Below are 12,160 nucleotides of genomic sequence, written 5' to 3' on the forward strand. Positions count from 1 at the left end.
GCGTCATGTGGCCTTGGGCTGCACTGATTTGCAGCTTTGATGCCGGACATGTAATGTTTCCAAGCCTTATCTGTGGCTTTTTTGGTTTGCTGAATGCAAGGGGGAACGACTGGCAGTGGTTGGTCAACGCATTCGATTTCGCTAACTGTAAGGGCGATTGAGGCACAGGATTTCTGGAACAGTGGTGGCGGTGTCTACTCCTTGAGGATAGCTTCGGTGTTGATAAGCCAACTTTAGTCGAGTTTTTTTTATCGATGGTGCGACTTTGGGTGGTGGTGTCATAAGGGAGGTGCTGACGTTTTTAGAATGGTGGCGACGAGGGTTGCGGTGTCGTGCTTCATGTTGCAGGTGGTGGGATGGGTTGGGCCAGGTTATCCTTGGTCTTGGCCTGGTACTCTCCATTGGGTCATGTTGGGCTGTATTTTAATTTTACTTAGTGTTATTTCTAATAATTCCTTTTTTTTTTCTTTTTTTTTCTAAAGAAAGTTACGCACATTTGTGCACCTATGTTGCTTGTAGGTTCTAGACTTGCTAGTTTTTTTAGTGAGCATAAGTCTATACTATTATGGTTTATTTTTACACTAAGTTAATGAACCTCGTGGAGTACCACAATTGAGTGCATTGACGAAGGGAGATTCAAGGTAATTTTCTTAGTGTAAGCTGAGATTTGTAGTTGTGTAGGCTCTTGAATATTTGATCGAGAATGTACGAGTGGATGGTACATTTTTTCCTTACCTACTTGACAATTGATGTAAGGTACAAGCATATATAGATTATTTGTAAGTGCCGTTCTGGCTTTAGAATTTAATGAAATCTCTTTTACTTTGTTAAAAAAGAAAAAAATGGATAAGAATGTGTATATAAAATTTCTCTCATATTGATCGTGAGTAGTAATAAAAAATCTTGAGGATATCTTATTATTTTTTATTTATTTTTGTTCAAACAAATCTGGTTCATTTTCAAATGCATGTCAGGAAATGAATGTTAATTTCTGAGGCATTGAAAAACTCATAAAAATTGATGTATGAATGACTCCATTTTGCAGAACGAGACTCTAATGCTGCATTTGATGTTTCCTACATGTGTAATTGTATTTGTTATTCACAAAAGAGGCACTATGGAAAGAATCAAATGGAAAGAAGCACTGCAAAAGTCCTTAACTAAAACCACAATGCAATTAAGTTCTCCTGACATGAATGCCACAAAAAAACACATCGATCCCTCCAGAATCTCTAAATATTTTATTATTGAGCATGGACCAGGCCAAGGAATTGAAGGAAGAGATAGGGTTTGAGAGGACGGACTGGTATCAAAATAAAGGAGGTCGAGCAAGGATTGGAAGGTCAGGGATTTAAAATTACAAGATGCATCGATCGGTGAGAGTAACATGAATGCATAAATGTATGTGGTTGGGGTTTGAATACGTATGGGCCGCTGGTAGAGATAAAGGGATAAAGTCGTTTCTAGAGTAGGGCTCTTGTTTTCTTTTGATCTCTTTGTGTAAAATGGTATTAAAATAATACAGAATGCCCAATTGAAGATAAACCCACATTGATTCCCTACGTGATGCGTCTCTCTTTCTCCTTCTATATAAAGCCCCACCTCCTCCTCAAGTTTTCGCACATCAAAGGCTCAGAGCCAAGCAGTGTTCCACTTTCATACAACTAGGCTAACTAGTGTTGTGGGTTTGGGGGAAAACAAATATTTTAGGGTTCTGGGTAATATGACCGAGCAGACTCTATCGATCTCCTGCAATATTTGATCAGAAGGCGGTTTTGATTAAGGGTAAAGGAGGTGACAGAAGAGAGTGAGCACACATGGCGTTTTCTTGCATGCTGTGTTTCATGCTTGAAGCTTTGCGTGCTCACTCTCTATCTGTCACCCCATCTCTCTCTCTCTCTCTCTCTCTCTCTCTCTCCAGTCCTGTTTCGGAATCGTTTTTGTTTGATTGATATTGTCTTTCTTATCTACAATTTGCATGATGTGAGCATCTATGACTGCATCTTTGAATGTTCCTGTCGTCGTCAGTGAGATTTATAACCCTGTTGTCCTAAACTGTCTGGATTCCTGATTAGGGATTAGGGTTAGGGTTTTATTTCGTTATTTTCAAAGAAAAAAAATTCTTTAGATGTGTGTATTCGATATGGCTTTCTGGTATTGGAATCGTATGCAGAGAATTCAATCTAGAGTTTTTTCAATTACACAGTCAAATCTAATGTCAAGTTTTTTTTTTTTTTTTGGCGCTGATTTTGTCAATCAAGAATGACCATATGTTCTAGCAGTCCAGCAGATTGGTGGCTCATTTCATTTGCGGATGATTAGAGATTGATGCATGTTGGCGAGTGGTAACACAGGCTGCTGGATGCTGAAGGGTCTTCATAATATGAATGGTTAATTTTGGAGTTCTTGCTAATACGAGCTTGCTAGGAAGTTGTAAAAGCCTTGATCGAGATATGGAAAAGGAACTAAGGATCGATATTGAGAGCTGAAAAATTAGAGAGAATTTTGTTACTTTTCGTTTGGTTTAATATGAACAGAAAACGTGTAATATCTTGAAGATCTCAACTCCATTATAGCTCTTATCATCGTATTCAAATTGCTCAATTAGTTATTTTAATAACTTCTCATATGAGTGTATTCTGACAACTTCATCTTGAGGATTCAATTAACATTGTTCTTGTTTTGTTATGCTTTTCTGCGTTTATATATTTTGGATGCTGAGTAAAAGGGAGAAGATGAACCCCAACCTGATCAATTCGATTGCATACTTATGATGATACTTTTCGGTATAGGAAGATCGGATCTTGGCAACATGCATGTAATGATCAAGAAAAATTAGTTAGCTAGTCTTTACTTGTGCTCTGAAAAGTGTAATGGACCTAGTTTAAAGAAGGGCTACCCTGCTAACTGCTTTAACCACCCGTGTACCACATACACTCCCTCACCACCATAGGTATGATGAGATTTGACTTGCTATTCCACTGAAGAATGAGTATGATAGAGTTGAAAAGAGAGAGAGAAATAGATGACACCATAATTTCTTTCTGTTTATCGATCACATATGGTCATCCAAAAAGGAGTAGAAAATAGTCTAACAAAAGAAAAGGTGATGATAGAAAATGAGACTTACTATAGTAGTCCTTATCCATAGCCAGTATTAAACAAGGACTATTGGCGAGGGAACCAGTTCTTCATACCAAAATTAGCGTTTACAATAATCCAAGACATATTTTTACCAAAATACACTTTCATAGTTTTCTGTAATCCAAAAATAGTCACTGTGTTTCTACTCCATCAGGATTCTAGTACTTGGACATCTTAATAGGAGAGACTCATGTTCAACTTCTTTACGATCGCCCCAGGTCTTTTCTCTTCGTCTTCTTTTCAACCCGATTCTGGTTTAGTAATCGCATCCTATATCTATTATCATAATTATGATAATATGATTAATATCTTCGTACTCTTGAAATCAGTAAGGTCACTCTCTTTGATTGTAAGTTCAATAATGCATCTCGAGATTATGGCTGTCTAGACTCCATAATTGAATGTGTTGCTGGTGTAGTTAGTTGCCTGGTCATTTTCTTTGGGATATCAAGGATTTATTCCTGGTTTGTTTTTATTTAATATCTTTTTCCTCAAATTTGGAACTTCATTGATTTGTAGAGTAGGTTTCTTGCTGTGTTTGATTCTGGCATGACAGTCTTGACAGCTAGGCCCCCATTTTTCTGTTTAAGAGTTGATGTTAGTGTATATATTGCTCACAATGTTACTAATTCATATATATATATAGAGAACCCAGGTGGATTTTTACAAAGTGGAAAGTCATTGCTTATAACTAACTATTTAAATCAAGCACCCGCGGTCTCTTCTCAGCTCACCAGTTTTCCTCCACCAAGCAATAATACCACTTTGCTCTATGGAAAGTTGACAGGCTTTATGTTGTCATGTGCGCAAATTGATGAAAACTATTAGCTGTGATCGATTCTATTCTATAGTCTGGTCCAGAATGATTCGGCTTGAAAATTTACACATGAATGGATGTAATATAAAAGTTGAACCATGAACAGAATATAAATGCTATAATTTCTGAACATAGAGTGTTTGTAAAAGATTCAATTACTCTCAAAACTTGATAAACTCGGGGAAAGATCCAATTATGAGTCTCACAATCAAGCAAAATGATTACAAGTTAATGGTACAACAAGAGTTACAGACATTCTATGAAATACTGAACCTATTAATTCCTTGACATACTTCTGTTCTAACAGAAGAAAGAATAAGATCAATGAATCTTAGAACTTCACTCCTTGTGGAAGTACAAAATATTTAACGGCCCCCTTGAAACATCCGCTGAGCCGTTTTCAGGGAACCAAGAATTGATGATGCTTTGTGATGGATTAATAAGAATTTCTACAGGCCACTTATCGACTAGCTTGAAACCAAATCGAGAAGCTGCTGATAGTATGGAAGGTTCATCTACTCGACGAAACATATGACACAGGATTAGGGCTGCTTGGTGATCCTTGTTGTTAGATGAAATCAACTCCTTTGCAGTTTGAAACAAGGGCAAAATAGCTTCAGGTATGTAAGTGACATCTGTGCCTAATATGATATCAAATCCTCCACTGTTAACTTGCTTGATGGCTTCTATATGGTCTTTATTTCCCCACTCTAATATTCTTGTAGTAAATTTGTCCGAAATTGGCTGTCTAAGATTTGACATGACATTTTCTGTCAGTAGGTCGAGTGCTTTTGTGTCTCCATCAGTGGCGAACACAAGGTCTGCAGATCCAGCAGCAATCATAGAGCAAATGCCTGCACAGCCAGACCCCAACTCCAACACCCGTTTCCCAGCAAAAATAGCTGGATTTCTTGCTAAAACAGGAGCCATAAACCGAGCTGATTCCCATAACATTAAACCAGTTGATTTGCAGGTGTGTTGGTACTCTTTGGATAGCACTTTGATTTTGAAAGTCCAACCTCCCAGCTCGAGCTCAATGACCTAAGAGGGGAAAGAATGCAAAAAGATAAGAATGCCTTGAACACACTTCAGCAAATTTAAGACTATTTCAGTGAAAAACAAGAAAACTCTACCTCATTATCAACATCAGTCGAAGTTGGAAGACCAAACATTTCTGTTGCCACACCGTCGGACATGTCAACCTCCAAATCGTTTACAGGTTTCTTCAAGATGTTATTGTCAACATCCAGCTCCATTTTCCCTTGACCAGGATGGTCTATTCTGATTGCAGCTTCTGAGTTGGTGGTGGAGTTTGTACCATCTGAAAGGCAGAATACAGCTTGAACCCACCGCCTGGAATCAACAACAAGAATTAGAACTCCAGAGGACAACCAACATCTACATACAGAACACAATCTATTGAAGTAAGACTGTTTACCTATTCATCACCAACTCCCGCGACCGGTTCTCAACTTGTTTGCAGCACAGATCAAGTTCCTCAACATCAAAACCATTTTCTTTAAATAAGCTTGTCAAGAACTCATTAGAGAAGTAGAAAGCCCTCTGGAAAATGATAAGGGATCATTATCAATCATGTGAATTGAGAAAAAGTAGCTTTATGCATGAATATGTGCTAAAAACTTACAGTGCCATCACCCCTGGCATAAAAGTTTTCACTAATCTTTTGGTCCTTGCAATTTAATCTTTCCTGTCAATTGGACAGCAAGGCATCATAGAATGAAAATCTTGACAGCAATATGCTGGAACTGTGGAATAAGATCAATGTAAACCAAGAGCTTACTAAACAAATAGGAAAGAAGTGTTTGGGGATCAACCTGAGCAAGGTCACCAGTAGCATAATCGCGAAATAGCACACGACCATTTGGCTGAGGAAAAGAGAGAATTTGCTCAAATTTCATCAGATATGAAAAGGCATATAAATGTACTATCAAAAGAACTACTTGAATAACAACTGTACTTAAGAACATAAGAAATGCAAAATCTAACCCAACATACAGCTATAAAATTTCCAATATATAAGAGATGGAAGTACTCCTGCCACATACCTTGAGAATCTTTCTAATATTCTGCACTACCAGAGACATCTTCTCCGGAGATACTGCAGATAACACAAAAATCTGCTTAACAAGTCAGCAACATTACAAAATGGCGATTATGTGAAACTTAACCACACGAGCTGCTTGATTAGTAACTAATATTATCATTTATCAATCAAACTTGAAAAAATTGATGTCCTACATCTTCAATTCATTTACCATGGTTACAATATCTACTGAAGATGGAGATATCTGCTTGCTCAGATCGTCAATGGTCAAATCACAAACGAATGCATTAACTCTGGACTCTGTAAAATCTTTATGTTTCTGCAATAATAACAGAATACATTGTTGTTATGGCTCTTCAAAACCTAAATAAACTGAATTACTATTTAATTGTGCTATTTTATTGGTCGAACACAAAAACACTGTCAAACATATGTAATCAAACATCCTTTAAGATGTACAAGGAATCATTATACCTTAACCAAGTTAACAGCATTTGGTGAAAAATCACAAGCATGGACAAAAATGTCTACATATATCGCAACCAGTGGAAAAATAGTGTTTCCAGCTCCACAGCCAACCTGCATATCGAGAACAATAATCAATGATCCAGTACATAACAGCCTGATAGGAACATATACATCATTCCCTTACATAAACCAAGATAAATACTTTACCTCTAAAACAACTTTCTGCCCAGCTCCCTGATAGTTGAAAATAACCATTAGAAACACAAAATTGTTGGGTGAATACAAAAACAACAAAACTGAATCTATGTATGTAACCAACTTAGTTCTTCACTCACAGAAAAGTATTGGCCCCATTCCTTGTCCAAGTAGTGCCGATCTTTAAAAAACTGACGAAAGAAAAAGCAGTTAAGATTGAATTAGCATTAGCCCGAATCACAAAAGCAACTGAAGTGTGTGGGATATGAGCAAGTGAGCATTCTCTGAAACATAAAACCAATTAAAAGTTGGTCTATCTTTACAGAATAGTAATCACTAGTGAAAGTAAACACAGACCCTATCTTGATGTCGCTTATAAAAGACATCCCAGTACTTCTTAGCCTCTCTTTCATACTTGTCTGCAAAACAAAATGGGATGCAGAAGAAAATTAAACACAAAAGTGAATAATACATATCAAAATCAAGAGAGAAAGAGACCAACCTCTCCAGAAGGGAGAGACAGTATCAGAGGTGGTGTAAATCTGTAATCTTGGGGTAGGTTGTTCTTGTTGTCCTGCTGAAGCTTCTTCCATACTGGAAGACATAGACTCCCAGGCTCTGCTGGAATAATACAGATAATTCATATCAGAAATCAATCTCAACTTGAAAATTCTATCAAAACAAACTGAATTTGAACAAAGTAATGCTGCTATAGAATCATCAATGACAATTTGATTGCATTTATTTTTTATCTTACCTCCTATTGAAATTGAAGGTGCAGCAGACTAGCTTAGAGATCTGGCTTTTTGAGTAGCGCTTTAGGGTTTTAGTTCTGTCTCTTCGAGATTTGGGGGGGTTTATTTACTTTAACCCGCTATAATTACTATCTTAATACGCACCGTTCTGGGATTTGGTCCTAAATGAAACGCGGTCGGTAATATTCCCTTTTAACGGTTTTTCGTACCTTTCTCCCTTTCTGGTAAAGTTTCGGTTTTCTCTCCAACTCTTTTCCTTTTTCGTTTCTCTTTCTCTGCAGGCAACCCAGGCCTGAACCGCCCATAGAAATCAGTGTAGATTTGCGGTCAAAAGAACAAATAAAAGCGAAAACTACACCTTATTGAGGGTGTTGCACAAAATCAGTATACAAGTATTATTAACTGCTGCCGTTTTTTCTACAATCAAATTGTTTCTTTTTTTCTCTACTCTGTAGCTGAAAATTTGGATACAATCTTTCAAACAAATAATTACAAGCGGAAAAAAAAATCAGACCCGGTTGGAAATTAAAAAGGAAATGTGAATTGCTCTCACCTACACAATTAAACAGGGATGCTACAAAGTGTTCTATTGCATAAAAAGATGCTTCACACATCGCTCGGTCTTTCCTCTGTTTGTAAAGTTGCGCTTTTCGTTTCCTTTTCATCTATTTTCTCAACGTTCTCTTCCCTTTCGTCTGCACTGGTCTCATTAGTTTGTTCAACAACAGGTGTGACCCCGTTTTCAACCACGGGCATGTCACCATTCTCAGTTATGCTCTTTTCACTGTCATCTTTGTTCTCATCACCAACAGGTTTATCTTTGTTTTCCTCACCAACAGGTTTGGGAAGCCCTCTGGATGTAGAGACTGTCAATAGGCGGCCAATCCCATCGTATAAACTCTTTGCATCCATTACTAAAGCAGCTCCACCAGGGTAGCAGCGGCCAAAGCAATTTGCACAATGAGGGTAAGTAATCTACAAAAAGGTTCAGAAGATACATATGCTGTTAATGTTTACACATGCAAAGGTTACATGCAGTCCAAGTTAGTAATTATCGTACCTCAATGAAAGCCCAGCAAAGTGAGAGAAAAAGTCCAGACTCGTTATCTCTCAGTATTCTAGTTGTATTGTACCTCAGTAAAGAGTCAGCAACAGTCTGTAATCCCTTGATTAACTCTTGAGCAAGCACGTGCTTCAAACTTATGGGGGCACAGGGCCGGAGGTCATTCATCGCTGCAGAGACACCTAAAACCAAGAGAAGATATGTACATGAATGCCCGAAAGAAGAAGGATAAGCTTGCTTTACTTCCCTCATTGCACAAAGCATGGAAATAATTTAATTAGTATCCAGATAAAGGATATTACACCAACAGTAACTGTTTTGTTCAATTTGTTGTTGAGTTGAGTTAATTTAGGCAAATCGAAACCAACACTGGATACAAGATGAAATTATGAAAATATCAGAGCACAAAAAGGCAATTTCTCAGTTTCATAAAATATTTAGCTTCAGAAAACTTATATAACACTTACCATTAACAAAAACAGCAAGAGGTGGATGTTCCATAAGATAAGATGGCGGAGTTACATCATCCAGACTTTCATCATTAACACTATTTGCTGGAAAACCAACTGCTGGTAGTGGGACCCAACGATGTGAATCCAAGACCAACTAGAATAAAGCAAAACATCGAGTCAAAACTCATTACCAAAAACTCGCAAAAGTTATCAAGGCAACATGTTGGTTGATGCAAACTGAAACTCGCAGACTAATGCAATTCAAATTCATCACCATTCACCTGAAAATTTTCAACTGCTGTACTCATATTTTTTGCAAACAAGTTGAGAACTGCCCTGAAAAGCAACCAAGTTCAATATTCAGAATATGTATGTTACTCATTTAAGATAAATATTCATCAAGAAAAAGGGGTAGAAGATCTTTACTCTTCAAAAAGTGATGGTAGCAGTCCCCGGAAATCTAGCCCAACCCAACCAAGCCCCATAGCACAATACTGTCGACAACAAAAAAAGTAAAAAGGTTAGAATAAATTAGCAGAGCTTCTAGTATTCCTCTTAATTTTGAATGATGCAAGCAAGAGTAGCATTATCTAATTTCAAGAAAATTATATTCCTGGATGAAAAAAATAAAATAAAAAAATTGGGATATCTTTTGCAGCATAAACATAAGCTAATCATGCAATTGCAGGCTTTGGTTCAATATACAATATGTAATTTAAGGAAGAAGTTGACTGAGTGACGATATTTTTGCAAATCATGGACCACTAGAAAACCAACTATATCCTAGTATGTATTTCCTTTAATTGCTTTACATTCCCAAATGCAAAAATATAACAAAAGAAACTCACCATGGATTGATCCAAAATGTTCGACAGTGATCCGCCTTCAGTTATTTTTGGAAGCATAATCTTCAGAGTCTTAAGGAGTGAGGTAATTTGATGCATAGACCAACTGAACAGAAGACCGCCATCATGATTTTCTTCATTGCCTGATGTATCATCAGAAAATATTGCTCTGTATTGATTGACAACATCAAATAGATGCTGTCTTTGGAAGTTAATCATCCCCTTCAGGTACTCATAAGCGTTCCTCTTGTCCAGATCCTCAAGAATTCCAGTAAGCCATGCTTGCCGACATCTCAGGAACTAAAACACAGAAAATTCAGGTTAGATACAAGCAACGAGATGCTCATTTCAACTGTTCTGCGCCAGATTAAAAAAATGTAAACAATACAAAAAAAATCCTAATCCTTACCTGCAGACGCATTTCATACTCACTAAATACCCCTATTCTACGTAGATATCCAATAATGCGGAGACACTCAGGTAACTGCAATACACAAAGATTATTAGTAAATTCTACAATCCATGTAATAGACAAACCACATTACATAGCTGGTTGTGCATTATAATTTCACAATACCTGAATGTTTGAGCGAAGTTTCTGAAGAAGCTGAGAAAGAAGAGATTGGGTGGTCTGCCTGACTTCTGCAGCCAGAGCTTGTATAACGGGCAACCTTATAGAATAAAGGGGAAAAACAAAAAGGCCAAAAGAACAAAGAAAGCTCAATTCATGGCCTTCACAAAGTTGACGGTTCAAATTACTATAAGTTGATAGAAGGCGCGGCAAGACTCACTTGGGGTGCATGGTTGAAAGCTTGCAAACAAACGTCTCTAAGTCAAGAGCTTCATCATAATTTCCATTCCTCACACATCTGCATAAACAGGGGAATGAATGAGGCTGGTCCTATACATTAATCAGTTGCCGTTAAAAAAATACAACATTTGAACTTAATAACCACGCTCCTATCACAAAGTTCAGCTCTAAACAATTCACCACTAATGATTATGAATTTTGAAGTCAGGGAAACCAAAAACCAACTCACTAGAATAAGCAAAAGAGATTCTAAGCCATAACAAGAACTCTATCCAAGTTCACTAAGATTATGAATGCATCAACAACTTTGCAGTTGGGCAAAGTAAATCCAAATCATGCAAATTGATAATGCCTAGCAAGGATTTCTACTATCAAGAGTAGCGAAACAAAATTCGTAAATTTCATTTGAAGCACATACGTATCCATAAGCTGCGGAATTTCAAGTAAGTCGAGCAATGTACTGTGATTCGCTAGCAATGTCTGGTTCATCTTCCTCTTCTCCAAAATCTCTTCCGCCGATTCAACAAACTCAGTGCATCCACTCGTCAACTTTGGGATCTCCCCTATCTACCAAACCCAAATCCACACCAAAATCCATCACAAAACTAAAAAATCCAATCAAAAACCTAAACAAACCAGAGAGATAGTGAGAATCATTACCAGAGATTCAAGATGCTTGTCAATGGAGGACACTTCGTCTCGAATCACCAGCAACGCGTCCGAAGCGGCGATGAACGCTCGGTAATTCCCCACCGCCACCTCTTGCATTTGCCGCTGTATCCGCTCCGCATCGACCCGCAGAAGCTCCGGTTCCTGAAAAACCCGACCCGAGGCGAAAGTGAATACCGAGTTCGATTGGGCAAAACGAGCAATGCGAAAGGGAAGAGAGAGAGATAGAGAGCGAGAAGGGAACCTTGTGGAGGCGATCGAGGGTGAAGGAGAGGAGCTCGGAGACGTAAGGCTGCTGAGCGCCGGAGGCCAGAGGGAGGAGGCTGGCCACGGCGGACGAGGAGTCCTCGGCCGCATTTTCGGACTCCATCATCTGGAGCTCCGAATTCGGTTGGAGATTCGGATCGGACCCTCCGTTAGGGTTTTTGGGATGATGAAATCGGAGGGAAATGCAGATTGCAGATCTGGCAAACACTCAAGCTTTCTTGGCTTTCAGTTCAATGGTGCGTCTTAGTCGTTGAGGTGCCGCGATTCGGATCTGGATCAACCGTAAATGAGATTAGCTGTGTTTATTGGGCCCGGGCTACCCGCGTCGGCTGGACTGTGTGGCTGGGCCCTACTTCAGAATATACATGTATGCTCCTAAATCTACAAGACGTCAACCGTCTAACTGGGCCAAGTGGTTCGGTGAATGTACTAGATCTCCACACATGAACGTTAAAGATAAAGAACCCTCATGTCCTATGTTCGAACTCTGAGTTTGCTTAATTATAAACGTGGGATCAGGAGAGGGACTACAATGCCTTGTTGGTTGTTTGAGCTCCTAGCGGATTGGTTATTGAGCCAAGAAAGTTTTTGAGATACTGTGATCAATTC

The 12,160-nt window shown here is 38.4% G+C and overlaps 2 protein-coding genes across 3 annotated transcripts; both read right to left on the reverse strand.

Moving 5' to 3' along the window:
• Positions 1-4,100: 4,100 nt before the first annotated feature.
• LOC112170499 lies at positions 4,101-7,599 on the reverse strand. Of its 2 annotated transcripts, none has more exons than XM_024307815.2 (13): positions 7,447-7,599; positions 7,192-7,307; positions 7,047-7,108; positions 6,830-6,880; positions 6,702-6,728; positions 6,501-6,605; positions 6,238-6,345; positions 6,028-6,099; positions 5,797-5,847; positions 5,607-5,669; positions 5,400-5,524; positions 5,095-5,314; positions 4,101-5,002 (listed from the first exon to the last, which is right to left on the reverse strand). In XM_024307815.2, exons 2-13 carry the CDS (start codon positions 7,292-7,294, stop codon positions 4,301-4,303), a joined length of 1,689 nt encoding a protein of 562 aa, XP_024163583.1. In that variant the 5' UTR covers positions 7,295-7,307; positions 7,447-7,599; the 3' UTR covers positions 4,101-4,300. The 2 variants fall into 2 exon arrangements, with proteins under 2 accessions (XP_024163583.1, XP_024163582.1); XM_024307814.2 differs by having other exon boundaries at positions 7,192-7,310; positions 7,447-7,581.
• A 214-nt stretch (positions 7,600-7,813) lies between these two features.
• Positions 7,814-11,836, reverse strand: LOC112170498 (conserved oligomeric Golgi complex subunit 8). Its single transcript, XM_024307813.2, has 12 exons — positions 11,529-11,836; positions 11,276-11,428; positions 11,034-11,182; positions 10,596-10,673; positions 10,382-10,475; positions 10,214-10,288; positions 9,808-10,104; positions 9,386-9,453; positions 9,241-9,295; positions 8,975-9,113; positions 8,505-8,689; positions 7,814-8,419 (listed from the first exon to the last, which is right to left on the reverse strand). The coding sequence occupies exons 1-12, from the start codon at positions 11,655-11,657 to the stop codon at positions 8,051-8,053; spliced, it is 1,791 nt and encodes a 596-aa protein (XP_024163581.1). The 5' UTR covers positions 11,658-11,836; the 3' UTR covers positions 7,814-8,050.
• Positions 11,837-12,160: the final 324 nt, after the last annotated feature.

The sequence above is a fragment of the Rosa chinensis genome, chromosome 6 (assembly GCF_002994745.2).
Source record: "Rosa chinensis cultivar Old Blush chromosome 6, RchiOBHm-V2, whole genome shotgun sequence".
NCBI classification, from domain to species: Eukaryota; Viridiplantae; Streptophyta; class Magnoliopsida; order Rosales; family Rosaceae; genus Rosa; species Rosa chinensis.

What these genes read in the sequence shown, in the direction of transcription:
- LOC112170499 (XM_024307815.2), bottom strand. Translation starts at nt 7,294, where the DNA reads ATGTCTTCCAGTATGGAAGAAGCTTCAGCAGGACAACAAGAACAACCT. An exon ending in ATATTAGAAAGATTCTCAAG is followed by an intron (nt 5,848 to 6,027) that starts GTATGTGGCAGG and finishes TCTTTTCCTCAG; the next exon opens with CCAAATGGTCGTGTGCTATT. An exon ending in CTACTGGTGACCTTGCTCAG is followed by an intron (nt 5,670 to 5,796) that starts GTTGATCCCCAA and finishes TCCAATTGACAG; the next exon opens with GAAAGATTAAATTGCAAGGA.
- LOC112170498 (XM_024307813.2), bottom strand. Translation starts at nt 11,657, where the DNA reads ATGATGGAGTCCGAAAATGCGGCCGAGGACTCCTCGTCCGCCGTGGCC. An exon ending in CTTTCAACCATGCACCCCAA is followed by an intron (nt 10,476 to 10,595) that starts GTGAGTCTTGCC and finishes TTATTCTATAAG; the next exon opens with GTTGCCCGTTATACAAGCTC. An exon ending in TTTGCTGGGCTTTCATTGAG is followed by an intron (nt 8,420 to 8,504) that starts GTACGATAATTA and finishes ACCTTTTTGTAG; the next exon opens with ATTACTTACCCTCATTGTGC.